General features: G+C 27.5%; 6 protein-coding genes across 14 annotated transcripts in view; 4 read left to right on the top strand and 2 right to left on the bottom strand.

Annotated features, from left to right (window-relative positions):
- The first annotated feature begins 515 nt into the window (after window positions 1–515).
- On the top strand, window positions 516–2,316 carry Unc50 (Unc50 RNA binding protein). 4 transcript variants are annotated; one of them, XM_076621316.1, is made up of 7 exons: window positions 516–582; window positions 990–1,089; window positions 1,164–1,315; window positions 1,384–1,570; window positions 1,705–1,838; window positions 1,918–2,019; window positions 2,157–2,316. In XM_076621316.1, the coding sequence occupies exons 1-7, from the start codon at window positions 525–527 to the stop codon at window positions 2,291–2,293; spliced, it is 870 nt and encodes a 289-aa protein (XP_076477431.1). In that variant the 5' UTR covers window positions 516–524; the 3' UTR covers window positions 2,294–2,316. The 4 variants fall into 4 exon arrangements, with proteins under 4 accessions (XP_076477431.1, XP_033202037.1, XP_076477432.1 ...); XM_033346146.2 differs by having other exon boundaries at window positions 521–646; XM_076621317.1 differs by having other exon boundaries at window positions 527–668.
- A 126-nt stretch (window positions 2,317–2,442) lies between these two features.
- LOC117163643 (uncharacterized) lies at window positions 2,443–6,738 on the bottom strand. Its single transcript, XM_033346131.2, has 4 exons — window positions 6,383–6,738; window positions 3,841–6,068; window positions 3,296–3,579; window positions 2,443–3,215 (listed from the first exon to the last, which is right to left on the bottom strand). Exons 1-4 carry the CDS (start codon window positions 6,446–6,448, stop codon window positions 3,049–3,051), a joined length of 2,745 nt encoding a protein of 914 aa, XP_033202022.1. The 5' UTR covers window positions 6,449–6,738; the 3' UTR covers window positions 2,443–3,048.
- Window positions 6,739–7,332: 594 nt separating this feature from the next.
- On the top strand, window positions 7,333–13,364 carry egl (Egl_like_exo domain-containing protein). Of its 3 annotated transcripts, XM_076621314.1 has the most exons (9): window positions 7,333–7,418; window positions 7,662–7,850; window positions 8,031–8,207; window positions 8,311–8,496; window positions 8,712–10,196; window positions 10,322–10,402; window positions 10,507–10,751; window positions 10,964–11,349; window positions 11,428–13,364. In XM_076621314.1, the coding sequence occupies exons 5-9, from the start codon at window positions 8,790–8,792 to the stop codon at window positions 11,787–11,789; spliced, it is 2,481 nt and encodes an 826-aa protein (XP_076477429.1). In that variant the 5' UTR covers window positions 7,333–7,418; window positions 7,662–7,850; window positions 8,031–8,207; window positions 8,311–8,496; window positions 8,712–8,789; the 3' UTR covers window positions 11,790–13,364. The 3 variants fall into 3 exon arrangements, with proteins under 3 accessions (XP_076477429.1, XP_033202024.1, XP_076477430.1); XM_033346133.2 differs by lacking the exon at window positions 7,662–7,850 and having other exon boundaries at window positions 7,335–7,661; XM_076621315.1 differs by having other exon boundaries at window positions 7,335–7,850; window positions 8,287–8,496.
- An 885-nt stretch (window positions 13,365–14,249) lies between these two features.
- Window positions 14,250–17,099, top strand: LOC117163647 (bifunctional purine biosynthesis protein ATIC). The gene is made up of 7 exons (XM_033346142.2): window positions 14,250–14,407; window positions 14,739–14,942; window positions 15,022–15,310; window positions 15,389–15,880; window positions 15,958–16,347; window positions 16,436–16,700; window positions 16,779–17,099. The coding sequence occupies exons 1-7, from the start codon at window positions 14,389–14,391 to the stop codon at window positions 16,896–16,898; spliced, it is 1,779 nt and encodes a 592-aa protein (XP_033202033.1). The 5' UTR covers window positions 14,250–14,388; the 3' UTR covers window positions 16,899–17,099.
- Window positions 17,100–17,276: 177 nt separating this feature from the next.
- Window positions 17,277–19,523, top strand: CstF64 (cleavage stimulation factor subunit 2 CstF64). 2 transcript variants are annotated; one of them, XM_033345604.2, is made up of 8 exons: window positions 17,277–17,431; window positions 17,517–17,595; window positions 17,688–18,259; window positions 18,339–18,510; window positions 18,581–18,607; window positions 18,680–18,777; window positions 18,888–19,084; window positions 19,207–19,523. In XM_033345604.2, the coding sequence occupies exons 1-8, from the start codon at window positions 17,371–17,373 to the stop codon at window positions 19,324–19,326; spliced, it is 1,326 nt and encodes a 441-aa protein (XP_033201495.1). In that variant the 5' UTR covers window positions 17,277–17,370; the 3' UTR covers window positions 19,327–19,523. The 2 variants fall into 2 exon arrangements, with proteins under 2 accessions (XP_033201495.1, XP_033201496.1); XM_033345605.2 differs by lacking the exon at window positions 18,581–18,607.
- qin (tudor domain-containing protein qin) overlaps window positions 19,514–24,324 on the bottom strand; it is a 316,412-nt gene continuing 311,601 nt past the window's right edge. For all 3 annotated transcript variants that reach the window (XM_076621692.1, XM_033345600.2, XM_076621694.1), the window contains 13 exons: window positions 23,866–24,035; window positions 23,546–23,781; window positions 22,662–23,265; window positions 22,238–22,386; window positions 21,784–22,139; window positions 21,495–21,670; window positions 21,296–21,415; window positions 21,107–21,217; window positions 20,442–20,933; window positions 20,261–20,354; window positions 19,957–20,107; window positions 19,719–19,878; window positions 19,514–19,648 (listed from right to left, as the gene is read on the bottom strand). In XM_076621692.1, coding sequence (XP_076477807.1) covers window positions 19,514–19,648; window positions 19,719–19,878; window positions 19,957–20,107; window positions 20,261–20,354; window positions 20,442–20,933; window positions 21,107–21,217; window positions 21,296–21,415; window positions 21,495–21,670; window positions 21,784–22,139; window positions 22,238–22,386; window positions 22,662–23,265; window positions 23,546–23,781; window positions 23,866–24,035 — 2,954 coding nt within the window. The remainder of the gene's footprint in view (window positions 19,649–19,718; window positions 19,879–19,956; window positions 20,108–20,260; window positions 20,355–20,441; window positions 20,934–21,106; window positions 21,218–21,295; window positions 21,416–21,494; window positions 21,671–21,783; window positions 22,140–22,237; window positions 22,387–22,661; window positions 23,266–23,545; window positions 23,782–23,865; window positions 24,036–24,324) is intronic.

The raw sequence follows: 24,324 nt of genomic DNA, 5'->3' as shown, positions 1-24,324 counted from the left end.
CTTTGGAAAGTAAGCATTTATATATATATATATATAATATATTAGGATTTACTAATCCCAACGTATGTAAATCATATTTATTTTCTAACAACTAAAATTTGATATTACCTTTTAATGCTTCTACTATTTTTCAACAATTTTTATATTTTACGTATTTATCATTTGAATTTATGTGCACTTCATATAAGCGATAAAGAATAAAATAATTAACAATTTTAAGTAAAGCAATAATTCGATTTTAATATTATGGTAGCTTTTAAAACTTTTATGAATCAAATGAGTAAAGTCTTGGATAATGCAAATATTTAAAAAGTGTTAACATTTCCAAATTAAATAGAAGTTGCTCCTTATCTTGAAATTGAATTGTAAAAATAATAAATATATTTTAATAAATACCAATAATTTTGTCATTTACTTATATTTGTTATTTCTAAAAACTTAATTTTTAATAGAAATTTTAAGCTATTTCATGTATCATAATTGATATTGAAATATTTGTAGATATTTAACGGTGATGGAATAAAATGAATGTAAAATTGAATCAGATTGAATGGAATCTGACCAATAACTGTCGTGTTTCAAGTAATCTTGACTTTGAAAATATAAAGTTATATTTTACATATATATTTACCTGAATATTATTAATGTAAATAATTACGTAGCATTGTGTAATTATTGAATAGTCGAAAAAGACTATTATATACTGTATTTTTTGTCATTTATAACACATAAACATAACCTATAATAATAATAAGGATATATCTATATAACTGACAATATTAGATATTTTTTATAATAAAAAAATAGTAAATAAATGTTAGTGATGGTCCTGCTAAAAGACTATACTATTATTGTTATACTTTAAGTACAATGATAGTTGTGTAATAAAATATCCAAAAGAAATTATAATGTTTATATATACTATATATTATAATATATTTCTAATGATTTATTTAAGATTTACAGAATGAACGGTTTGTGTTGAATAGATTCTAAAATGAAATATTCCACATCACCACCAGTAAGCAGATGTAATTCACCAGGTCCAGTTGAAACAGGTTCAAATTTACCTATGCCAGTAACTTACAGGTATAAGATCAATCAAAATATTTAAATTTATTATTAGTTTAATAAACTTGAATATTTTTACAAATGTATTTTAGGCAAGATTGTATGGGTGCTGCAACAAAATGTTACAAGTATCTGAGGAAATTATTAAAATTTGAACAAATGGACTTTGAATTTGCATTATGGCAAATGATCTTTTTATTTATATCGCCACAAAAAGTATATAGAAATTTTCAAAGTAGAAAACGTAAGTTATTTTATATATAAAATGATATCACAATGTATTATCACTATGAAAAATTAAATCTTTTCTAGAGACAAAGTCACAATTTGCAAGGGATGATCCTGCATTTTTGGTACTATTAATGTGTTGTCTATGTATATCTTCCATTGGTTTTACCATTGTTTTGGGATTAGGATTTCTTCAATTTATAAAGCTACTATTTTATATGATATTTATTGATTACCTTGCAGCTGGCTTAATAGTAGCAACAGTATTTTGGTAAATTATATGTTAACGCTATTAAAATTGCACTATATGGTATACATTTTATATATATATATATACACATGTGTGTGTGTGTGTATGTATGATGAATAAAATATTATAAAGCAAATAATTTCTACTAATTGCAGGATTATAACAAATCGTTATCTAAGAATTGACAAAACCCAGGATGTAGAATGGGGTTATGCATTTGACATACACTTAAATGCATTTTTTCCACCTTTAATCATACTCCATATCGTACAGTTGTTTTTGTACAATGGTAAATTTACTTGTCTCCTATTAATATTTTGCAATTTGTTCTTTTATTAATATCTTTCTTCTTGTATTTATTATTATAGGTCTTATAAACTATGATACATTTTCATCACGATTTGTTGGAAACACAATCTGGTTAATAGCTATTAGTTACTATATTTACATAACATTCTTGGGTTACACAAGTAAGTACACAAATTTAGTATTATATCATTTGAACATCAATTAAATAATTACGTTTCGTAAAACTAAAAAATTAAAAAAAGCCTGGCTATTATAATTTGGAAAATAAAAGTTAATAAATTCTTTGCATTTATTTCAGGTATGGAAATACTTCACAAAACACATATAATATTATCAACGTTACCAATAATATTACTAATGTATATTATGACATTATGTGCAGGCATCAATATTAGTCATTTAGTTATGGAATTTTATCATTATCGAGTTGTTTGAATAAAGCTTATTTTATTACAAAAGTTCATTTCAAATTAATTTTTGATACAAGTGTTTATGCATTAAAACTGAATGAATTATAATTGCTGTGTGTGTACCAATGGAAAATATTTATATATAGTCTGGAAAAATGATCAACATGTTTAATAGAAAGTTCTAGGTATTTATTTCTTTTTAAAACAAAATATATAAAAAAGATATTAACAAATTTTTTTTTAATAATTATACATTTCTAATATAAAATATCATTCGTAAAGGTCATATTTTTAAATGACAAAACTATTTGTATTTAATTTTCTAAAGATGCAAAAAATTTGTGTACATTATTAGTTAGAAATGTTACTTTTTTTATTTATATTGTTCATGTGAGAGACATGTGTCTTACGACAAATTGTTATATCGTACGAATTATTTGTATAAATATTGTATATAACACTTTTATATTGTCAAATAGTTCTTAAAATATTTCATTTTAAAAAATTGTCTTATATTTATTATAAAAATAAGAAATAAATAATGTAAAGTATACTGTAAAGATATCCTCTCTTGAATACGAATATTTTTAACCCTTTGATTGCTTACAAATAGTAAAGTGTTTAGTTGTATTCACAAACATATTTTTAGTTGATCAAGAAATATAATTAACAGATATAATTATAAACTTTTAATAGTAGTGATTAAAGCATAGGGATTAACAATCAAAAAGTTAAAAATTTTAAGGACTACTAAAATTATAATTTTAATTTGTTAATTGTTTATAAGAGTTTAGGTTGCTGTTTTAAAGCTGAAATGTCTAAAATCTTACTGGGACAGGTTGTTCGCGGTGTTTGACTAAATGGAAGACGTTGTTTTGGACTATTTCTTGGATTTGTAACCTTTAAGTCTGCCTTTGGAGACATTTCATTTTGTAGTGAATTAATATCTGTAGAATAAATAACCTAATTTAATTAAAAGTATGTTGTGTACACACTGATTAAAAGTTGTTTTAATTTATATTTTTACCTTCTGTTTGAATATTATTTTTTCCTGGAACTAATTGATATCTTTGTAAATAACGCATTGTGGCAAAAGACATATTTGTTCCTTGTAAATTGCTAACCATGAGATGATTAACTGAAGCACCTTGCCTTTGTACTGCTAATTCAGCAAGTTGTTCGTCAGTTAGATACTTTAAAGCTAATGCCTTCATATGCATACTTGTATTTGTTTCATTTACAGCACTTGTAGCTTGTGTCATGTTTGTTTGATAATCCAAACGTGGATAAAATGGTAAGTCAAATGCCATTCTTTTAAATAAATTATTAGAATTATTCATTATATATAATACAGATATGATTTAACTCAATTATATAATACTTAATTATCTAGAGTAATGTTAATCATTTGTTTTGCAATATAAAATTTGAATAATGTATTTTATATAGTAAGAACTATAATAAATAGATTGTAATAAAAGTTACCTTGATTAAATTACGTAATTAGATTAACAAAATATAGATAATCAAGATTTTCATTATGTACAAACTTTTAATAGATGCAAAACATACTTGTTGCTGTTGTTCAATTCTTTAGCTTCGGAATTTTCACTTAAACTAATTCCGAATTTTTTAAGCTGCTGTAATGTAGCTACTTTTACAGTATCTAATACTGCTCTATTATCAGTTTCATCTCGTTCATTTTGATTTACTTTTGTTTGTTTTTGTTGTTGATCATCTATAATACAAGAGTTCTGTAATAATTGATTTACTTGTCCAAGAACATCATTGTAAAATGTCCAGCCCACTTTTGAACTTCGTTTAACATTTTCACTATCATCATCACTAGAATACTCCTGCATTTCAATATGGATACTAGGTTCTGGACTAAGTGGCCTTTCATTTATTTTCAAATCATCACTGTTTAAAATTAGACTGTCTTCAATGCAATTTGAATTTTGCTTCAATCCAAAAGGCTGCCCTTCTTGTTGATAATCATTGTGATAACGAGAATTATTTACAAAATTATTTGTTTTTAAAGAACTATTATCTCGTTGTATATTTGCTTCTTTATCTTGATCTACATTAGTAAAGGTATTTGCTATAAATTTTGTATTTTTTTGGGCAGTACATTCAGTACCTACAGTACCCACACATACATGATTTCTTTGAATCATTGGTGTTTTTATATTTTCGTAATTTCTTGTTTTCACTGTACAGTTTTCTAAATGTTTTTTTATTCTATTTTCAGTTTCATTTGATTTTGTTGTTTCATCTTTACATAATTTTGGAGATTCAGATCTATGAGTATCTGTTTCTCTTCGAATATCTACATAAGCTTGTTTCTCTAAATCCTTTGTAGAAGTAGTTGCATTTAAGTTACTACTTTGTTGTTGACTAGATGACATGTAACTCTCTGAGTCTTCAACTATGTTTTCTAATTGTGCACCAGGCATTCGAGTAAAGGAGTTTTTATATCTTCTTAATGATTCATTAGTATCATGAGAACCAACACTGTTACACATCTTTAAATTTTCTTGCTTTTGTTGACCATCTTTTTTTTCATAATTTTCAATATCCATTGTAAAAGGATTATTTTGTACAGTGAATTCAAAACTTGTCATTACACCAATTGAAACTTTCTGTTGCATAAATGCTTTTTTTGATTGTGCATCTGTTAATATCAATTCATTTTGATTTATATTTTCATTTTTGTTACAATTCTCTTTTTTTCTAACTTGAGAAGAATCTCTCCGATAGACACTTCTTTTTGTGTTTTCAGGCACAGTAACATAATTAGAAGTACCTAAAACATTATTAGAGTTTGTATGGAATTGATCACTTTGTGTTTGTAATTGAAAGGAACAAGAGCATTTTTTTCTTTCTTTTAAATTTTCTTCTTGTATTTTCAACAATCTATCCACTTGTATCTGTAAAGATTTAATTTGCTCATTTTGACTATTTATAATTTGTAATAAATTCTTTACTGTTTCTTGATTATCTGTATTGTTAGTAGGATAAGGATGGAGTTGAGGAAATGGATATGCATTCATGTTAAAATAAGGATATTGTTGTCCTAAATAATGTGGTAATTGGAGTTCATTTCGTTGCAATGTACCTGGATTAGTAGGTACATTTTGTACATTTGATTCAGGAACTGAATCATTATATACTTTCTGTTGGTTAGAATTATGAGCTGCTAATTGTCTTTCATATAATAGTGAAGAATATTCATCTTCTTTAACTTTGTAATTATCAGCATTTATACAAGGCTTAATGACTTGTGATATAGCAGACAACGAATCTATATGTCTTATTTTATTGTTACATTGTATCTTTGTATTTTGTTCTTTATCAGTATGCAATGTATTACTTTCAGACCCTTCATAATTATATTTACGAGGAGAATCATTGTTTTCTCTACTTGATTTTTGCTTGCAGTGTGAAGAATTATAAATATCATCCCTTAAAGCATAGTTCTTTCGTTTGGATTCATTTAAAGTATTTGTAATATTACCTTCTGTTAAATACGAGTGTAAAATATAATTTTGATTAGACTGTTCTTTTAAAGGAGCTATACAATCATTAACTTTAGAAGATAGGGGTTTCCCTAAATAGTTCTGTTCTTTCCAGGCTGCATATGATCCATTAACATTTAATGGAGAAGAATGACTACTTTTACTTCTTAAACCTTTAGATTCCTCAGATGGTGAACAAAAATGTGCATGTTCTGTACTCTTACAACTTACAGGTTTGTCAAATATTAAAGAAACTTCAGGCACACATGGTACTGCAAAACACTGAAATTAGAATAATTAAAAAATAATTTTTTGATTAAAATATATTATTCTTACTAATTTTTAAATTTAAATTAACTACCAATAGTCAGTAATCACTAAATCTTCAATTTATTTATTGGCTTGTATTTCTTACTGCATGTAAATCAATATTAAATTTTTATTGCTTCTAATAAAATCTTTACAAAGATGGAAAAAAAATTAATATTTCGCTATTATTTTAAGCTTACTAATATTATGAGAAATCTCAAGATTAATATATTTTATTTTTTTTTATTATATATATATATTAATTTACATCTTGAAGAAAAACTTACATCAAGTTTAGATGCAGGTCTTGGTGTTATTCTCGGTTCAAATTCATCTTCATTACCGCAAAACATATTTCAGTTTAAATTAATAATTGTAATTTATACACATTCGTTATATTCATTAATTTTCACACATATATGTTATAATTAGTAAATTATCAATATTATCTTGCAATTAATTTAAAACTTTCAAAAATGTTTTATAAAACCCCTGTTTTATTTATTTTTTAATTTATACTATTTCTTGCAACAGGTTTTGCTTGAAATACTTTTACTTCACTGGAAACTTATTTCAAACAAATTGTGTGACAAATGATTCGAAATAAAAATGCAGCCAACATAAATAGCAAAGTCTGGTGAATAAACTATACATATGTATATCGTTTTAGTATCTTTTTAAACCAAGAAAATATTCTAAACTTTGATTCATTTCGAATTTTTCACTGTTCTTCATAACCAAAAAGAATATCTTTTTAATGCTTTAATTAGATGTAATTTTACTAGATTTACTACTTTTCGAATTTCTTTCCAAATCAACAATTCTGATATTATGTTACATATATTTTACTACTCGTAATATACATATATACATGTTGGTATATAGTTATATTATATAATTATACATATATATTTACTATACGTATATCTTTCTTAAAAATTTGCTTATTATAAATTTTTGTTGTATCACTTATGTATTTGATATATACATATCTTTGAAGTATGTTCTTTTCTACAAAGAATTAGTAGATAAACGAATGACTTATTCTGTATAGTGTGTATAATTTCAATTGATGTGTATATATTACAAATAAAATTAAATGCAAATCTATTTTAAAATAATTTTATTATTTGAAATCTAGATGAGTATTAAATGAATATTTTCGGATATTATAGAAATTATTTTCTTCTTTTGATACTCCCTCTTGTGCCTGTTTTACCAGGTGAGGATTAATTGGATATGTGTATATCAGTATGTATAGGATGATATATTGCACAGTGCACCACATTGGCAAATGACTGAAATTTTACCATATAATATTAGGCAAGATAAAAAAAAACAAGTTTCTGATAAACTATAACTATCATTGTTACTTGAGAGAAGAACAAGTTCGAAAATGTTTGACAAATAATATAGAAACACATATCGAGAACATTAGTGTGGCGTGGTATTTTAAATCTATGTCAGAGTTGTTTGACCTGTGATATCTTAGAATTTAGATATCGTCGATTCTAAAATCTCTGATCTGATGTGTTTCGAAGTTCAGCGAAGTTTTATTTGTTATAGGTAATTATCATATTCTTCAATGTCAAATTATACAATACTATATAGTAATATAGTGAATTAATATACGGACATATGTCTTGTACGTGATATGGACTGTGATACATTAACAAATTGTGAAATACACCTTTAATGCTTCGATTTGCAATGCAAAAAAATGTAGGAATTCATAAATATTTATGTGTGTTATAGGTGGGCAGCTTTTTTCTACTTATGTTCTATAGACATTTTGCATAATTTTTTCTTTTTAGTCTATTAAAGATTCATTGGTATATAGAGATATTTTATTATTCAATATTAAATTTCTGCCACTGATCCTTAGTGATTGAATAAACATATATATGTAGTATAATCAATGTTTATATTTAACAGGTTAACATAAGTATCATATTATAATCCATATTTTTTCCAAGTAAATTATTATTAATAGTCTGAAGTAATTTATGGAGAGAAACGAAAATTTTATAATGTTCATATTTTATACAACACACACTGCATTAGCAAAGAAGAAATTATACCTATAGGAAGCCTAGTTATTCATAATACAAGGTTTGTATAAAAAAGTATAATATAAGTGTTGATAATTACCGAAGATACAAATTAGTCTGATAAAATATTTCATATTTAGCTATGTATATTAATGGGTTTTTAGATCTAGCTTTCTCTCCCTGTGATGGTGACTGTGCAATTATTTAGTCATTGGCATTTAATTAATCTTAAAACAAGTGCATCTTTTTATATAAAAGTCTTGCCAATGAGTTACTTGTAAGAGTACATATTAAAAAATGGCAATAATTTATTTTTGTGCTCATATCCTTAGTATTTGATAGTTATAATGGTAAATACATACATATTGCTTTCATTTATATTTTTATATTAATAAGATAGATATAATAGTTTAGTTTTATATATATGCTTAATTTATTAAGAAATTACATTACAATTACTTAATATAAAATAAACGTTGTTAATATTTTAAATAAAAAATAATACTTATATTGTGGTTATTTGTTAAAACTGATTAAATTTAATTACTTAAATTATTGTATTTAGATATATCATGACATGATTCTGTGGATATTATAATCAATAAGAGGTATATTTTCTGGAAGCAATAAATAAAATAAAAAGATGGATAGCTCAGAGTATGAGACTGTACGAAATATGACACTTTTATTTTTTTTGGAGCTTCTTGTGGATAAAGGTGGTCCACGAACATTACATGATTTAAGCTGTCAGTTTGGAGCTAAGGGATTTACAAAAGAAATGCGCCAAATAGCTGGTGGATCACAGAGTGGTCTTAAAAAGTTTTTAGCTCAATACCCAATGCTTTTTCTTATTAATGGTGATTACGTATCAGTGAATACATTTCAACAAGTTGTAGAAGAAGAAAATGGGTGTAAATTAGGAGGGAAACGCGATTATGCTCGAGAGGCTGTAGAATATTTTACAAATAAATTAATGCAATATGGCGTTGGTACAGAAGTACCAATAAAAAGTCTTTTGGGACATCGGTCTCAGGCTTCTCCAGAAGTTAGACATATTTCTGGTCAACATTATAAGGAGTTTAGAGACTTTCTTATAAAATATCCTGATGCTTTTGTAGTTACGGAAGATAATGTAATGTTAAAGCAATATGAAGGCATGAAGGCAGAACCTTTCGTGGAGTTAGAACCTGATATACCTATAGACCCAGAGATTACTGCAAAGTTATTAGATTTTCTGTGTGAGTGTATTGAACAAAAGGGTCCAATCCTTGTAGATCAAATGTTCAACATAGTTAATGATAAATTTTCTTATGAAAATTGGACCTCAATATTTAAGACACCGCAGGATTTGTGTACATTTGTTAAAATGTTCCCAGATGCATTTCACGTTCAAAGTAATTTAGTAACATTAATTGGAAGACCAAAATCTTCCCCTATAGAAGGAAAAGCAAAAACGAGATTTCCAAATTCTACAAGAAATCAAAATAATACTTCAGACAAAGCAAATATAAATCAAGTTATTCAACCAAACAATACTCAAGCATCCGTGCAAACAGTTAATTCAGAATCTATTAGTACCAATGTTACAAGTCAGATTAATTCTGTACAAAACTCTCATTCTCCATCTATTGAAAGTAATAATAGCTCTCCTCCAGTAAGCTTGCAACAACAAACTTTGAAACAAAGAATAAATATGCTTGTAATGAAGACTTTAGCAGATAATACAGAAAAGGATAGAAGTTTACAAACCATGCAAATGGGAGATGCTTGGAAATTAAAGATATTGCAACAAACTAAAATAATAGTAAATCCCAGGGAGAGTCTTCAAATTATAGAAGATATAATAAATCCTCGTAAGCCTCCTCCAAATGGTAAAATAGTTGTTTCGTTTGACTGCGAAGGAATAAATTTAGGAGTTAAAGGACAACTGACACTTGTACAAATTGGAACTATGTCTGGACAAGCATATGTGTTCGATTTATTTGCTTGTCCTAATCTTGTACAAGCTGGAGGCCTTCAAAAACTTCTAGAACATAAAGATGTTATTAAAGTAAGGAACAATATTTAAAACTTGATATTAAAGTAGAATTAAAACTTGAAATTTTATTACACTTTGTAGATTTATTTATGCTTTCATGGTTTTATTTTGATTATTAATTGTATGTATTGTTTTAGGTGATTCATGATTGTAGAAATGACAGTGTCAATTTGTACAGACAATTTAAAATTATGTTGAATAATGTTTTTGATACACAGGTATTTAAGATTCACAATTATTAAAGTTTTTTTAAATATTTTTTAGAATATAAAATACTAAAAGTATATGATGCTTAAAGAATAAATTGTGTTTATATTTCTAGGCAGCTCATGCTGTATTGCAATTTCAAGAAACTGGTAAACCTGTATATAAAGTTAAGAATGTTAATTTGAATACACTATGTGATCATTATGGTGCTCCAAGTAATCCATTAAAAGAACAATTGAAAAATATCTATCGTAATAATCAAAGATACTGGTGTAGGCGTCCATTAACACGAGATATGCTCATTTATGCTAGCAGTGATGTTCTGAGTTTGGTTCCACAAATATATGTCTCCATGTCTAGGTGTAGTATTTAATTATTTTTTGTTTATTGATTGATTTGTCCTATGTATATTTAATGTAGTAGTTCATTATTTTACATTTACAAATTTATTTACAAATGACTTAACGAATGAATAACCAAAACAGTATTTCTTTAATTTTGTGTAGATGATAATTGCATCTTAGGTGCCCTTTGTTAATTATAATTGTTTTCTTTGCTTATGATATTATTAGACTTATAAAACCAGAAGTACAAGGTCTTTTTAATGAGCTGTGTGAGGAGCAAATTCAATTACATATTAAACCTGCAGAAGTAAAAACGCGAAAGAAACAACGGAAAGTGGAAACAGAAGTTGCAGATTTGAAAAAAAGAATGGAAGAAGCAACTACCAAAAATATTGTTTTAAGCAATCGTGAAATACGCCTTTTGCGTTATCTTGATCTTACTGAAGATGAGAAGGAGAAACTGAAAGGTAGTTATAAAGTTGCAAGAAAATTAGAAAAACTTGAAAACATGGGTCAAGATAAAGGTGAAAGTAGTGATGATGATGAGGATGATAAGATTGAAGATTTGCAGTATCATAGTATAGAAAGTTATACTTCTGAAAATTCACATTCTGGTACATTTTACAGTTAATAATTTGCATTATTTAGTGATATCCATATGGTTACATATATTTATATATTTATTTTTATAGGTGGTCTAGTGTCATCACAGAATTCTGATACTCTAAGCCTCACAGAATCAATGCAAATGGTAGATGAAATTCTTTCTGATGGACGAATGGATAGATTTGAAAAGATTGAAAAATTAGAAGCTATTCTTTCAGCTGTTACTGGTTCTACAACTGATCAGTTTTCCTCAAGCAGTGCAGATGTATCTCCGACAAAGTGTGTATGCTCGTGTCAAGATAAAAATAAAAGTCCACGACCAGATTATAATACCGTAACTAGTGTGGCTTGCCAAACGTATAGTACAGGTGATATAGTAATTACCAAAATATTTCTCACGGAAGAAGAAAAGGAACGTATAGATTTACTGAATTCGCCAAAAAAGTAGATATGTCATAGTTATTGTGAAAGTGGTAAGGAAGGAAGTTGCCATTGTTAGATTTTTACGAAAAAGACGAATAGGTGATGAGAAATAAAACAATCTAGGTAAAAATTGATATATTTTATGTAGTTTGACAAAATTGTAATTTTAAACTACAACAATCAGGCACATTAATATTCGATACAATTTTTTTTCCAACTCTGATGCTGTAGTAATCAGAATTTAGGAAAAATTTGTTTTTTAATGACAAAAATTCAGTATTGTGAAATATTTCATTTTCATAGATGATTATCTTTCTTTACTAGATACAAGAAGGAATAATCGAATTATGTATTTACTAACAAGAATATTTGATAAAATATTTTTTAGAATAATTTACGTTGCTCCTCAGGACTAAAACATTAATGTTGTTCCTCTGTAAAAAAATATAAACATATACATGTTTTAATGATACTTTAAAACAAAATTTTATTCATTTTTATATTACTATAGAAGTATAGAATTATATTATATGTAGAAAAGAATAATTTTCCATGTTAAGTGCTGCATTAAAATCGCTATCTTACATAATGTGCTTTTTATATATTTTTGTATAAAAATATTTTCAGTTTTATTGGAAAATATTTTTGATAATATTCACTTTTAATAAATGTTTATGGAAGTATACAAAATTGATTAGTAAAATAAATATAAATATGTAAAATAGTCATATTTGTGCTAAGTTCTAATATACTGTTTATAATTAATGAAACAGGATGAAAGTCTTTGCATGTTTTCTTTTTTGATAATGATGAATGAGATTTAAGAACAGTCTTATAATAAAGAATTTAAGGATAACTATATTTAAAGAAAATTAACTGCAATAATCATAAAAACAATACAAATGTGATAATGTTAAGATTCAGCAACTTTTAATGCAATACTTTTCAAGAATATAGTGTTTGTTTTTAATTTTTAACTGTATATTGGTATATTTTTTGATTTTAGACATTCATTTAGAATCTTGTTATTCTTATAAATTGCAAATATATAAAATTGTTTGTGAAAATGCTTGTTTAAAATATGCAATGTGCAACATTGAAATTGTTATTTTTGAAATATTTAGATAATGGTAATGTTATCAATTCTTTTACGTTATTCTTTTTCTTTGAGTAGCTAGTTCTTTATGAATAGAAAACTATATAAACTTTGTAAGACAGGCTATAATTACAATACATTTTAAGTTATAACATTATCATGAAATGATTTTAAATAATATCAATTTTTATTCTACAGTATGTTCTTTAACCGAGATATGCCTGTTAACATTATATTTATTACCACACATACTGATGTATGTAACATCTTTTTTGCCTTGAATATAACATTGATCAATATGATATTAACGGTAAATTAGATTCAGGTGCCTTATTTGTACTAATGTATTTAAATCGTTTAACTAAAAATGTATCCTAAATCTAAAAAATAACAGAATTATTTTATCTAAAATAGTAGGCTGTTACTATTGTTATTAACAGTGATTAATTTATTACATTAAACATTTGAAAAATGTGCATAATAAATTTCTTGAAATAAATTAAAGCGATTTCTTTATATCATTATCAGCAAAAAATATTCCTGCCCTTCTTCCTCTGTATATTATTAATTCAATAATAAATAATTGATAAGTTGCATTAATAACAAATAAATCATAGAATAATTTAAAGATTATTATTCTATTTCGTTCAAACTCTCAAATGATGTTTGCTTGTTTTGTTACATGTGATTTATCATATCGGTGAAACTTTTATGGCAACAGTGAGCTATTTACGTCATAAAAGTTACTTTTGTAGATTGTATGAATTTTATAAACATTCTGAAGTATCCTTAATGTATAAAATTTGAGTAATTTTATTTAATTTTATATTATTACTATAATATATAAATTATATATATATAATAATAATAATAATATGTATATAATAATATATGTATACATACATATATACAGTTAATATATTTTTATGTCAATATATAGGGTAACCCAGTTAAATAAGATCACCTAAATATCTGCCTTATTTATTGTTGTATGAAAAAATATCTCAAAAATAGACTTTTTTAAAGCATGTCAAGGCCATTAGTAGTTCTTTAAATAGATCTCTGTATTTATATATAATATATACAATTATGTATAATGTACAATGTATTATGACCTTAGCATAACTTACAATAATATAAAAAGTGTATCAAAATATTTCAACGATGAAAATATATTTTGCAAGTTGTATCAATTTTTTAAGTCAATACTTGCAGTTTATTATAAGATATTTTATCTAATGTGATAACATTTGATCTTTAAGACCCCCGCAAATTGCAAAATATTTTGAAGTTATAATATTCGATGCTATTTCGTATACACATTCGTGAACACGTGTGTAGTATTTAGTTACCTATACATATTTATATACATATATGTATACACAGTACGGATTATAATGGGGGATAAGATAATTTCAGAGTTGCACACTTGTTGAATCTCTCCCATTGTGCTTGCAATACCCGTAAGCGTTGAATTTCGTTCAGACTGATTTCTTTTCACAGTAATATTTTTAGAAGAAATAAAACCATGTCTGCTGGAAATTTAGGTAAGTATATTTGTAATTATTAAGGAAAAATTAAGAAACATAAATGAGAATAAATGAGTGAAAAATCAAATTTTCCAGACCTGGAATACTTATGATTAGAATTTATTAATATCTATAATTGATTTAAATATTAGTTATTGATATATTATTAATTTATTGCTTATGCGATTATAATTGCTAGTATTATTGCAATTATGAATATTTTGTAATGTTATATATTATAAAGATATTGTTTATAAATTTTTTTTATTCAATAAACTTTGCCAAATAAAGTAACTAGTATATTTATGTCATAAAATTAACTTATTTTATTTTGTTATTCTATTTCTAGCATTATTGAGTGTATCCGATAAAACAAATCTTTTACCATTTGCTAAAAAGTTACATGAACTAGGTTTGTCTTTAGTCGCATCTGGTGGAACAGCAAAATCTTTGAGAGATGCTGGTCTTCCAGTGAAAGATGTATCTAATATCACTGGTGCACCTGAAATGCTTAATGGAAGAGTCAAGACTCTTCATCCTGCTGTTCATGCTGGTAAAGAGATTCATATATTTGAATTTATTTTTTATTTTACTTATGCCATACATACTATATAGAAAGTTTATTTATGTAGGTATACTAGCTAGACTCACAGACTCAGATCAGCAAGATCTTCATAAACAAAATTATCAGCTCATTCAGCTTGTGGTATGCAATTTGTATCCATTTGTGAACACAGTTGCTAAACCAGGTGTGACAATTGAAGATGCAGTAGAAAATGTAGATATTGGTGGAGTAACTTTGTTACGAGCTGCTGCTAAAAATCATAGTAGAGTAACAGTTATTTGTGATCCTAGTGATTATGAAAAAGTTGGGAAGGAATTAGAATCATCTATTAACAAAGATACTTCGTTGGAAACTAGGTATATATTCTATTAAAATAGATATTAGAGAAAATAGTTTTATACTTTAAAATATTGCATTTTTTTTTAAATTTTTAGACAAGTATTAGCACTTAAAGCATTCACTCATACAGCAGAGTATGATAATGCTATTTCAGATTATTTCCGTAAACAATATAGTAGTGGGGTTTCTCAATTGACATTAAGATATGGAATGAATCCACATCAGAAACCAGCACAAATTTTTACAACTTTAGATAAATTACCACTGACAGTAGTAAATGGTTCCCCAGGTTTTATTAATCTTTGTGATGCATTAAATGGATATCAGTTGGTGAAGGAGTTAAAGGCAGCTTTAAATTTGCCAGCTGCAACATCTTTTAAACATGTTAGTCCAGCTGGTGCAGCAGTTAGTGTACCACTGGACGCTGTAGAAGCAAAGTTATGTCAAGTAGATGACTTATTACACCAACTTACACCACTAGCAACTGCTTATGCACGTGCACGAGGAGCAGATAGAATGTCAAGCTTTGGAGATTTTATTGCATTATCTGACATATGTGATGAAGTTACTGCTAAAATCATATCTAGGTAATGTATGGTATAATCAAATTAAAAATTGAAGTCAAGAAACTATTAATTATTTTTTATTATTATTCATATTTTAGAGAGGTCTCTGATGGTATTATTGCACCTGGCTATTCAGAGGATGCCCTTAAAATTTTAAGGAAGAAAAAAAATGGTGCATATTGTATTCTTCAAATTGATCCAAATTATGTACCATCTCAAATGGAGCGTAGAGTTCTTTTTGGTTTAACTATGGAACAGAAACGTAATGATGCAGTTATTGATAAAAATACATTTTCCAATGTAGTAACTAAAAATTTGACCATTTCTGATAGTGCTATGAGAGATTTAATTGTTGCTACTATTGCTTTAAAGTATACCCAAAGTAATTCAGTTTGTTATGCAAAAGATGGGCAAGTAATTGGAATAGGTGCAGGACAACAATCAAGGATTCATTGTACAAGACTTGCTGGTGATAAAGCTGATAACTGGTATATTGTGTTCTTAATATCTAGTATCTGTTGCATATATCGTAATAATCGATCTATTATTGTCAACGTTATAATGAACGTTTTTCAGGTGGCTTCGACAGCATCCCAAAGTTACTGGTATGAAGTTTAAGAAAAGTGTAAAACGAGCAGAAATTTCGAATGCTATTGACAATTATGTAAACGGATCTATTGGAAAAGATATGGATGAGGCTACTTGGGCGGAAATGTACGAGGAAGTTCCACAGAAACTCTCAGAAAGTGATAAAACAGAATGGATAAACAAAGCGGACAATGTTGTTTTAAGTAGCGATGCTTTTTTCCCATTCAGAGATAATGTGGATAGAGCTAAATTGGTATATAGTTTAGTTATTTATTGTATTATCTTGCCATATCTTTTTTTGAAATTTTAAAAGGTAATTATTTAATTACAGAGCGGCGTCAAATATATTGCAAGCCCTTCTGGTTCTGTAAATGATAAGACAGTAATACAAGCTTGTGATGAACATAAAATGGTATTGATTCATACTAATTTGAGATTGTTCCACCATTAAGTAAAAAAGATATGATTCAACGATTGCTTTCTTGTTTAATTATATCAAAGCATTATACATTATGAAAATCATATTGTCTATAGTCTATTATAGTAATGAAGAAATAGTTTTACATCATAAATTTATCAAGAGCTAATGTATGGTTGATTGTAATATTGAAAATGTACTTTTATATGAAATAAAATAAACTGACAAAAAATATGTTATTTCTTAATTTATTTTTGTTTACTTTTGAATTTAAATTATCCATTTAGAAGATCAATTAATAGATGAGAGATATATAATTTATGCGATTTATGGCAGAATAATATAAATGGTGTAATAAAAAAAATAAAAATACATAAAATAATGTGATATTATCGATTAGCCATGTATCAATGTGAATTGGTTTTCGTTTGTGTTTTTCTAGTAACAGCGAACTAGTGCTGTGTTCAAACTTCGAATAATAAACAAAAGCGAATAAATTGCAAAAATGAGTAATTCAACTATTTCTGATCAATCGCTCATGGACAAGTCTATGCGGAGTGTTTTCGGTAAGAAACATTGTTTGATATTAGATTATTTTTTATTAATAATGATACCGCATAACCTTCAAATATGTATGATCTTTTTGAATAGTCGGGAATATCCCGTACGAAGCCACAGAGGAGAATTTAAAGGATATTTTTAGCGAAGTTGGACCAGTGCTTTCATTTAAGTAAGTTCATTTTGAATTTAAATATTATTAGTTAATAATAAATTGTTATTGTAGATCTTTATATTACTTACAAAAATTTGTAATTTAATTAGATTAGTGTTCGATCGGGAGACAGGCAAGCCAAAGGGATATGGATTTTGTGAGTACAAAGATCAAGAGACAGCTCTTAGTGCTATGAGGAACTTGAATGGTTATGAAATTGGTGGAAGAACATTGCGGGTTGATAATGCATGTACAGAAAAGAGTCGAATGGAAATGCAAAGTCTTTTACAAGGGCAGAATACTGAGAATCCATATGGAGAAGCAGTACAATCGGATAAAGCTCCAGAAGCTATAAGTAAAGCTGTTGCATCCTTACCACCTGAGCAAATGTTTGAACTTATGAAACAAATGAAGCTTTGCGTACAAAACAATCCAAATGAGGCACGTCAAATGTTGCTCCAAAATCCTCAACTGGCATATGCCTTGCTACAAGCTCAGGTAGTAATGAGAATAGTGGACCCTCATACAGCAGTTAATATGTTACATAAAGCAAATCCAATCCCAGGTGTATTAACACCTTCTGATAAGCCAGCTGTACATCCAGTTGTACCCCGAATAGAAGAACCATGGGCTCCTACGCGTCCAGCAGCAGTTACTAATCCTCCAGCACCAATTTTTGCTGGTGAGAACAGTGAAATTTTAATTTTATTTGTCTAAATTTAGATATCCTTTAATGTTTAGATAACAAAATTTTATGACAGGTCAAGATGTTGATTTACGTACATTGGACAGACAAATGGATCCACGTCTAGCTAGAATGGATCAAGATTTAAGAGGACCACAACAAGTACAACCAACACCTGTCAGTGCATCTCCAGCTGTACCTGCCAATACAGATCCTAGAGCACTTAGTACATTCAATATTTCGGACAAGTTAGTATTTCTTTCATGTTAAACAAATCTCTTAAATTAATATATTTTAAGAATGTGTTCTTTTTTACAGCACACTTCCTGTTGAAGGAGTTGAGAGGTTCTACAATTATCATAGATAATTTAAAATCAAAGTATTTAAAACATTCTAAAAGCGTATGATTTTTTTCAGTTTCTGTCGTGATCCAAGAACAGATAGATTTGGTAGAGATCCAAGGGATCCTAGAGATCCAAGAATGCCTATTGATCCAAGAATTACAAAAGCTAATCGTAAGTTTTTCAAAATATTTCTTATTTATTATAATAATGAGAAATTCAAAATAAGAAATTTAATTACTTCTTTATAATTGTATCTATTTTTTGTTAATTTTATCCTTTAGCACCAGTGCCAGTTGCACTACCAGTGGTGCCAAGACCTGTTGCAGCACCTACTGGTCCATCTTCGAATGTTGCTACAGCTAGTGTAGCAACTCCAGTTACTGCATTGACCACGTCAACGACATCTGCAACGTCGAGGCTTATGGCAGGCATGTCTCCAGCGGGAAATATACCGAGCGGTGCGTCTGATCAGGAGAAGGTATTTAAAAACAAATTACATATAGATGTCATTTATTTTTATATAAAAATATATAAAATCTTATATTATTCAGTTATATAGTAGATGACAAAATGTAAAAATAATTACTAATTTCATTGTAGGCGGCTTTAATAATGCAAGTACTACAATTATCTGATGAACAAATCGCTATGTTACCACCTGAACAAAGGCAAAGTATTTTATTACTTAAAGAACAGATTGCTAAAAGTGCTCAACGTTAATATACTTCTAGTAACTTTTTCCTTTTATAACAATAAACATCTAAATTTGCCTAAAAACTGTAATAGTTTAACATATAAACTTAGTTCGTATGGTTAATAAGTTTTTAACATAAAATCTCATTCTGGAATTTAATAATTTTATACCAACTTATCGTTGTAAATGATAGAAATAAATATGTGTTACTATTTAAGGATAATGTAGATCGTCGATCTTTTTTGATCTAACTTCGAATAAACCTTCTTCAATTAAAGTATTGTACATAACTTTCCCACATTTTTCGTCTTCATACAGTTCAACGCTCATAAACTCTTCATCAGTTTCCTAAAACAATTAATTTCATTATTTATCATCTATTATTAAATGTATGATTAATCAGTACATAATTACTTACTTTAATTTTAGCTATAACACGTTTATTGTACATTTTTTCTAATTGAGAGAGTAGCTTATCATGATCGAATATAGAAACAACTTCTACATTCCACAATTTACATTTCATTGCAATAGTAGGTATCTCCATCCATTCTTTTTTTAAAGTGTACAATTCACACCTGTTATGTAAATAAACGAATGGTCTTTATATTAAGTTGCAATAACATATTAATATAAACCAGATAAATGTGACTTACTGTTGTGAATTTACTTTTCTATATTCGTCGTTACCGTAATCTACATAAAGCAGTTTAATTTCAATATTATCTGAATTTATAATAGGTTCTGATTCCGTTATTAGACATCGATACCAAAGATTATCATTGAATTTCGCGCAGCATGGAGTATCTACAAATAATAAATTCATTCCAGTTCATAAGATACATAAAGGTGAAAGTATATAGAATTATTTGTTATATTTAATTCTTTCATAATCACTTTGATTAAAATTCATAGCAAGTCCTTCTAAATAATTATTACTTTTAGTTGAGTAATACTTACTAACAGTAAACTTTGTAATCAATGGTTGTTTGTCCGCATTTTCTTGCAAGTCATTCATTAAAAGTTCATACTGTGTATAATATGCATTTAAAATCTAAAATGGAGGAAATATTTACTTACATTGTAAATATTTAAAATAAGATGAGAAAACGAGGCATGAGATGATAGTTTCATAACATACCGTACAATGAATATTTTCTTTTAATTGAGCATAGAAGATAGTAGGAGTAATACAGCAACACATTTCTATCTCAATATAGTCTATGTCGTTTGGTATATTTATAAGTTTATAATGCATTGAAAGATCTTCTTGTGAAGCAATATTAGGAGTTGAAGTAATTGTTGTCTCTAATTTAAACCATGATACATTTTCAACGTCAGTTACAGTATCATTGTCAATATTATGTACAGTATCTGTATCATTATCTGGAAGCAACACAGAATTTCCAGTAATAACTGGATCTTTTATCACGTCATCGCCTAAAGAAAATGATCTCGGGTTTTCTATAACTACATCTGAAGTAACATCTGTAGTAACATTTGTAGTTACTCTATTTTGAGATGTAATGGCCTCAATATTAGGTTTAATGTTCATTTCCAATTCATTGATAAGAAATGTGATTAAATCAGTTTTCTTTTTGCAGTATTTGTTTGGTAAGATCTTTAAAGAAATCTGAAACATTGTAGGCGTACTAAATTAAAAAAGATATGAATAAATAAATAAAACTGAAACTTAATTATTTTATCAAATTTTAAACATTGTAAACGTTTTTCCTATTTTATAAGCATTGTCAAATTATATTAATTTTATTGTTGAATGAAGTTTGTTTTGGCAACATTACTCACATTGAGGTAATTTTCACTTCTATAAGTGATTGTGACTTCGCATTCCTGTTCAATGAGAAGCTTATGTATTCTATCTAAATCTTCTGTTGCCCACATTCCACTCTCAGTCCCCTATTAAAGTAAATTTAATCAATAATTTTAGAACATATTGATTAATAGATAATATATGGAATCATTTAAATTATTTACCGGATTTAAACCTTCGATCAAACATTTTGTGCATTGAATTGGAATATCTTCTAAGATAACTTCTTTCTTTAAATCTTCAGTTGTACATTGCTCTATGTTTCCATAGTCTACAAATTCTACCTATAATAAATATATTTCGTAAAGTATTACAACACATATATACTTTGTAATTGAACAAATGATGGGAATAAACTTTTACATTAATTATGTCGTTTCCTTGAATCCCCACTACTTTTCCTCGGTACCATTTTTTATTTAGATGATACTGTGCAATACATGGATCTCCCACAGCCCATACAGTATCATAAAGTTCAATTGAACGATTACTGTATATTTTTTCTAATTTCATTTCTATATATTCTAATATTTTACTACCTAAGAAAAGAGGAATATAATAAGAATATAAGAATGAAGTATATTATATGTTTACTATTAAATTTATTACGTTGTATCTTTTAATAGAGTTAATTTAAAAAGTATATACGTACTACCCGTTTTGGAATGAAGATAAAGAAAGCCGCTATGATCTATGTATGTCGGTATAGCAATAAATGTATCTTCATTTATTGGTTCTACTGGTAACCAAGCTGACGATAAAAGTTTCGGAACGTTACCAAGTATTTCTTCCATGTTCTCATAAATTTGATTATTGAAATCAGAAGTTAAATGATACAATATTGGCTTCGATGTCGCTGTAGTAGCTGTTATCTCCGTGGGCTCATTGGAGCAATTATTAATTTCAAGCCACTTCACGCTTGATTCATATTTCGTTAATCTTTCAAATTTCTTCATTAATTGTCGTTTCAATTCAATTGCTAAAATTTTATCTCTTTTTTTCGCATACCTGGACATTTTTAAGCGTGTGTAAATCAACTTTTTAAGAGGAAAAAATTGGGTAGGAGAATACTATTATTTTAGAGAATATTTGAAGCGATGACGTACTCCTTCACGGGTAATGCTACTCCTTTTTCAACCAACATTCTATTGATAGAATTAATTTCATATCTTGTTGGTGCCAATGGCCCGTCCATTTTTACTTCTTTAATCCATAATTCAACCGGTATTGCAGAATCTTCCATATCTTCGTCTTCCTACAAAATGGCGGAGGAAATACATGGCATTAAAAGGTAATCACATTACGAAGATGTAAAATAAATAACAAACAAATTTATAATGTACGATCTATATAATAGTACTTAATCTGTTCGTATCATGCATTATAATGGTCAGTAGATGTAAAACTTTTGTTTTACGAACAAGATAAAAAATATTATATGCGATACTATTTAAATAAGATAGATATAAAAGAATTCAGTGTTTTTCTTAACTAATATATTTTTTTCACTTATTTGTGATTAATGTTTACCAATTTAGATATGTAGAATTTGGAAGTCTGATTGTTATCTATGATTTCGCGCAATTTCTCACAAGACAACGATGGCCACGTGGTGGATCCTCCGCAGGGCAATATACCCGTTAGCTTTATCTTAAAAACGTACGTTGATATCTTAGAAAACAGGGGATACAACGGTTGTATGTCATTTGTCGATACAGTTTCTTCGACTCCTATGTCATATAAAAATGCGACTACTGTATCGTTTGATTTAATATCAACGATTCGGCCACGATAATACATGCCATTTCTTGTAAAATAAACTGCACAAGTAGCACCCTTGGTCCAAGTATCTTGTTTTTCGGGACGATACTTGCTATAAAATTCTTGCATCTGTTTTATCATTAGTTCCACGTCGCTCTGATCGCACGCGGCGTCAGAAACGTAAATGTTGTCTGGAGACTGCACTTGGTGTATTTGAACTTTTATTTTGAAAGGATCTTCATTTTCTTCTATGACTTTCTTCATGTTTTCGTTTATTGGACTATTGTAATATTGATCAGATAATTCTAAATAACTAATATCCTTCTTTTTTTTCGTTTTTAAATCGAATGTAGTCATTGTTGTATTGTGCGGGCTATGTCATAAAATAAAAGAAACATATATTTATTATCATAACATTTGTATAATACGTTTAATATTTATATTAAATATAATAATTATATTTTTAATATTTTTCTGATTATTTTTAATAAATTGATTTTAGATTTAAGATTTTAGATTTCAAAAACAATATCGATAATATAAAAATGAAAAATAAGAAAGAGAGAGAGAGAGAGAGAGAGAGAGAGAGAGAGAGAGAGAGAAGGGATGATAATTAATGTTTTAAAAGCGTTGTTAGTTGTTCAATTATTTACCTAGAAATGATGTATGTTGCTAGGCACTTTTGTACTAGTAAGTCAGCGACATTAATACTGTCATCATGTGTAAACATGGCAACGTTGTATGTATCTCCGAATTGATTATAAGGGATAACTTTGAAATTTGACTTCATATCCATTAGAAATTTCTTTATGAATTCCTTAGTTTCCGGCTCCCATTGGTTTTTATTGTTAAATCGTGGCTTTATGTTTCTTAATGAAATTCTTACAGCCTGACGGTGAATAAACGATATTTTGCTTCAGAAGAGAATTATATATAAGACAATTAGAACTAAAGATACATATCAATAAATTACTTGTGTTCTGCAGGACATGTATTTTCTTGGAAGAGCTCTGATGGCATCGTAACTTAATATCAATGTATATCCTAAGTCTACGTAGAAAACTTTTATAGTGTTCTCGGTAACTTCGCGTATGAGCCCTCTGTGCCAATATCCATCGACTCCTCGTGCAGCACACGGTAAATCTGTGTAAAGAAGGACACGCGTAATTAATCATTCAATCAAAGGAATATTTCACCGCGCAATACGATTGGACATTTTAGAAGGTAATTTCTAGGTAGCTTCTTCTATGTTAAGAATCTATTAGGCTACATATTTTGTGAATTATAAAAAGAACTTTTGTAAGATCTCAATTCTAAAATATATAGTTGTATACTTTACTGTATAATATTTAATAGCGTGGTAGTACACTCTGGTATTTTATATTTTATAATATTTACTATTATCATTAAATATTTAATAAGAGTACTTTAG

The sequence above is a fragment of the Bombus vancouverensis genome, chromosome 9 (assembly GCF_051014615.1).
Source record: "Bombus vancouverensis nearcticus chromosome 9, iyBomVanc1_principal, whole genome shotgun sequence".
NCBI lineage: Eukaryota > Metazoa > Arthropoda > Insecta > Hymenoptera > Apidae > Bombus > Bombus vancouverensis.
This window is presented reverse-complemented; position numbering and strand designations above follow the sequence as displayed.

Coding starts and splice junctions, on each gene's coding strand:
- CstF64 (XM_033345604.2), top strand. CDS start 17,371: ATGAGTAATTCAACTATTTCTGATCAATCGCTCATGGACAAGTCTATG. Junction 17,432..17,516: donor GTCTATGCGGAGTGTTTTCG/GTAAGAAACATT, acceptor CTTTTTGAATAG/TCGGGAATATCCCGTACGAA. Junction 18,511..18,580: donor ACATTCAATATTTCGGACAA/GTTAGTATTTCT, acceptor TCTTTTTTACAG/CACACTTCCTGTTGAAGGAG.
- Unc50 (XM_076621316.1), top strand. CDS start 525: ATGAATGTAAAATTGAATCAGATTGAATGGAATCTGACCAATAACTGT. Junction 1,090..1,163: donor CCTATGCCAGTAACTTACAG/GTATAAGATCAA, acceptor AATGTATTTTAG/GCAAGATTGTATGGGTGCTG. Junction 1,571..1,704: donor ATAGTAGCAACAGTATTTTG/GTAAATTATATG, acceptor TACTAATTGCAG/GATTATAACAAATCGTTATC.
- LOC117163643 (XM_033346131.2), bottom strand. CDS start 6,448: ATGTTTTGCGGTAATGAAGATGAATTTGAACCGAGAATAACACCAAGA. Junction 3,580..3,840: donor GAATTGAACAACAGCAACAA/GTATGTTTTGCA, acceptor TTTATTTAAAAG/AATGGCATTTGACTTACCAT. Junction 3,216..3,295: donor AAATAATATTCAAACAGAAG/GTAAAAATATAA, acceptor TTTATTCTACAG/ATATTAATTCACTACAAAAT.
- egl (XM_076621314.1), top strand. CDS start 8,790: ATGGATAGCTCAGAGTATGAGACTGTACGAAATATGACACTTTTATTT. Junction 10,403..10,506: donor ATAATGTTTTTGATACACAG/GTATTTAAGATT, acceptor TTATATTTCTAG/GCAGCTCATGCTGTATTGCA. Junction 11,350..11,427: donor TTCTGAAAATTCACATTCTG/GTACATTTTACA, acceptor TTATTTTTATAG/GTGGTCTAGTGTCATCACAG.
- LOC117163647 (XM_033346142.2), top strand. Junction 15,881..15,957: donor ACTGCTAAAATCATATCTAG/GTAATGTATGGT, acceptor TTCATATTTTAG/AGAGGTCTCTGATGGTATTA. Junction 16,701..16,778: donor ATGTGGATAGAGCTAAATTG/GTATATAGTTTA, acceptor ATTTAATTACAG/AGCGGCGTCAAATATATTGC.